At 32.3% G+C, this 3,214-nt stretch overlaps 1 protein-coding gene across 1 annotated transcript in view; it reads left to right on the top strand.

Moving 5' to 3' along the window:
* LOC105625055 (acidic mammalian chitinase-like) overlaps positions 1-2,388 on the top strand; it is a 5,578-nt gene extending 3,190 nt beyond the window's left edge. The window contains exons 2-4 of the mRNA XM_012206397.1: positions 167-822; positions 911-1,203; positions 1,894-2,388. Of these exons, the coding sequence (XP_012061787.1) occupies positions 167-822; positions 911-1,203; positions 1,894-2,035 (1,091 nt within the window). The 3' untranslated portion in view covers positions 2,036-2,388. The remainder of the gene's footprint in view (positions 1-166; positions 823-910; positions 1,204-1,893) is intronic.
* The last annotated feature ends 826 nt before the right edge of the window (positions 2,389-3,214 follow it).

The following is a 3,214-nucleotide window of genomic DNA, read 5'->3' on the forward strand; positions in this document are numbered from 1 at the left end:
CTGCTTTGGCTTCGATTGCCAACTCAGCAAGTAAGTATTACACGTGTGTGTGTGTGTGTGTGTGTGTGTGTGTGTATTGATTAAGGAAATAAATTAAAAAAAGAATTATACAATTAAAAAGATATGAATGTGTTAATTGCAGTAATATTTTTCTGAACTCTTTCAGAGAAAGTTGTATGCTATTACGGTAGCTGGGCTGGTTATCGAAATGGTAATGGCAAATTTGACGTCTCACAAATTGATCCGTCTCTTTGCACTCATGCCATCTATGGCTTTGTCGGCATCAATTCGGATGGCAGCATCCGAATTTTAGATGCATGGAATGATGTTGGCGACAATTACGGCTTGAACGGTTTTGGCAAATTCGTCGGTCTTAAAAAAAAGAGCCCCAGCACTAAAATGATGGTCGCTATCGGTGGATGGAGCGAGGGATCCACGACATTCTCTAATGTCGCTAGCAGTCCAGCTCTTCGTAAAGCATTTGCCAAGAATAGCGCTACATTTGTGAACAAATATGGTTTCGATGGTTTCGATATCGATTGGGAATATCCGAACCAGCGTGGTGGAAAACAAGAAGACATAAACAACTTTGTGGAAATGCTCAAGGAATGCAATACTGAATTAAAAAAAAAAGGAAAGATTCTTAGTGTTGCCGTTGGTGCTACCGAATCGCTTGCCAGTTTATCTTACAAAATCGACAAAGTAGCCCAAAATGTGGACTTCATCAATCTTATGACATACGATCTTCACGGTACTTGGGACGGCGTCACTGGTCATCACGCTGGGCTTTATTCGTCCACGAGCGGAGACAAGCTCACCGTTGTAAGTATTCTCGCATCCGATATTTGAAATTATCGAATATTAATTTCGATTTCATTGAAAAGTTTAAAGAAAACATTTATTTCTCTAGCACGCAGCCGTACTCTATTGGTTGAAGAATGGTTGCCCACCTGAGAAACTAATCCTTGGAGTGCCATTCTACGGTAGGGCCTTCACTCTCTCCAATAGTAAAAATAATGGCATTGGAGCTCCTTCCTCTGGACCATCTTCATCCGGCCCGTATACTCAAGAGGGTGGTTATCTTGGATACAATGAGATTTGCGAAAAACTTAACCAGGGAGGCTGGACTATTATACGCGGTGATAAGGAAAAATCTCCTTATGCTTACAAGGGTAATCAATGGGTTGGCTATGAGGATAAAACGTAAGTATACTGATATAACTCTCTACTGATGTAACTCTCCCTTTTATTCTCTAAATTCATATGGCAATTATTTTTACTAATAATTTTCTATAATATAATTTTAATAACGTCGTCTCTCTCTTTTTCCCATTCAATCCATTGACATGTTTCACTGTATGAAAATATAATAACGTATATTATATATGCAAGATATTTCATCTTAATATTCACATAGAAATATCTCGAAAAGTAAGTATAAAAGGTACGAAAAAAGTTTTAGATGGAAATAGAGTTTCGAAAGGGATATATTTTGGTTAAGTTGTTTTTCTTTTAGGCACCAAAAAGATATGAAGATAACTTTCATTTAAATAAAATTATATGATTCTTTAATATAATATGATTTCTCTAATTATTCTGCATATAAAAATATTAAAGTTGAAACATCAAAAAACCAACAGTTTACGAGATATTTTATATCCCAACAGTACAGAACTTGCAGCAATATTGCTACAATTTATTCTGGCACATATTGACATGAAATATTAAATATCTCGCAAACTATTAATTTTTTTATAATCTTAATATATCGTATATCTTAATACTTTCATGAATAATTAAATTAATCAATTGTGTAAAAAATATATATAATACATTTAAAAAATTATCCATTTTGCCTACAACTTTTTTTAAAACAATTATATGTTTTTACAGATCTATTCAAATAAAAGCTCAATACGTCAAAGACAAAGGTCTTGGAGGTCTAATGACATGGAGTATCGATACTGACGACTTTAAAGGAGTTTGCGGTGAAAAGTACCCTCTACTGAAAGCAATGAATCTAGTGAAGAAATAAGTTCTGGTAGAATCAAGATAATTCGACCAAGAAACTACCGCAAACGATGCACCTATAACAAACAATGCCTCTACCTGACTGCACTTTCCAGTGATATTAGAAAAATGATTACAATTTGCGATAAATAAAATTATGATATATTCTACCTACGCCGAAATATCAACATGCTTTTTAAGTAAAATTAAATTTAAAAATTCAATTGCCTAAGCGGACTAGCTTTCAATTTCTAAATCAACGATTGTAATTACAAATATCTCGATAATAGACGATAACAAATGGTCATGTTATACTGTTCTATGACGTTTCTATTTGTTATACAGCGTGAATTGTAATAAATAGATATGCTTTATAACTTGTGTACAGTCAAATATATAAACCCATTTCTTTTCCTTTGTAAAAATATATAATGTTTATTTGCATGTATTGAGGAAAAGGCGATATTATGGTAGACGTAATGGCCTCTCTTAATATCTTCTCTATTATCTAGGTGGTGAATTCTGATGATTACTTATATGAAATTATTTAGTCAGTAACTTGCCATTATATTATGACGCTAATATGTCAATATAACACAATAGCTAGCATTTAATTTTATTTTAAATAGCGTCAAATTTTGAAAATTTTTATGACATTGTAGCATCGGGCAGCAAATTTTTTCTCAAAATTTCATTAATACTTAAATGTAGACATAATCAAATTTTTTTTAATTATCGGAATAATCGATAAATATTGATAATCAATCTCACATCAACGATTTGAGATTATCGATGACTTTTGATAATTATCTTTAGAGCTGCTATGGCATAAAAAAAAATTTAAGCAATAAAATGTATAAACAGTAAGCGAATTGATCGATCACAGAAAAGCTATAATATAAGTAGTATTCAATCCAACATATTAATTTGTTTACTACTTACGTTTTACTGTTTAATTCCAGAATTGGACAAAGATGAGAAATAAGTTGAACCTCGGTTAAAAATTAACTGTGAGCTGTGAAACTAGGCTTAAGTGTTTCTCGTATCATGGATCTTACAAATCACAGAATTTAATATGAAATGCGATTTATGTGACGCAAGTAATCGAATACTCTGTCACATATCATCTTCTTTACAATTATGTCCGGAAAAATATAATATGTTTCCTTGTAATACAGTTAGAAGATAAAAATATGTTTACTTA

This window comes from Atta cephalotes (genome assembly GCF_000143395.1).
Source record: "Atta cephalotes unplaced genomic scaffold scaffold00106, whole genome shotgun sequence".
NCBI classification, from domain to species: domain Eukaryota; kingdom Metazoa; phylum Arthropoda; class Insecta; order Hymenoptera; family Formicidae; genus Atta; species Atta cephalotes.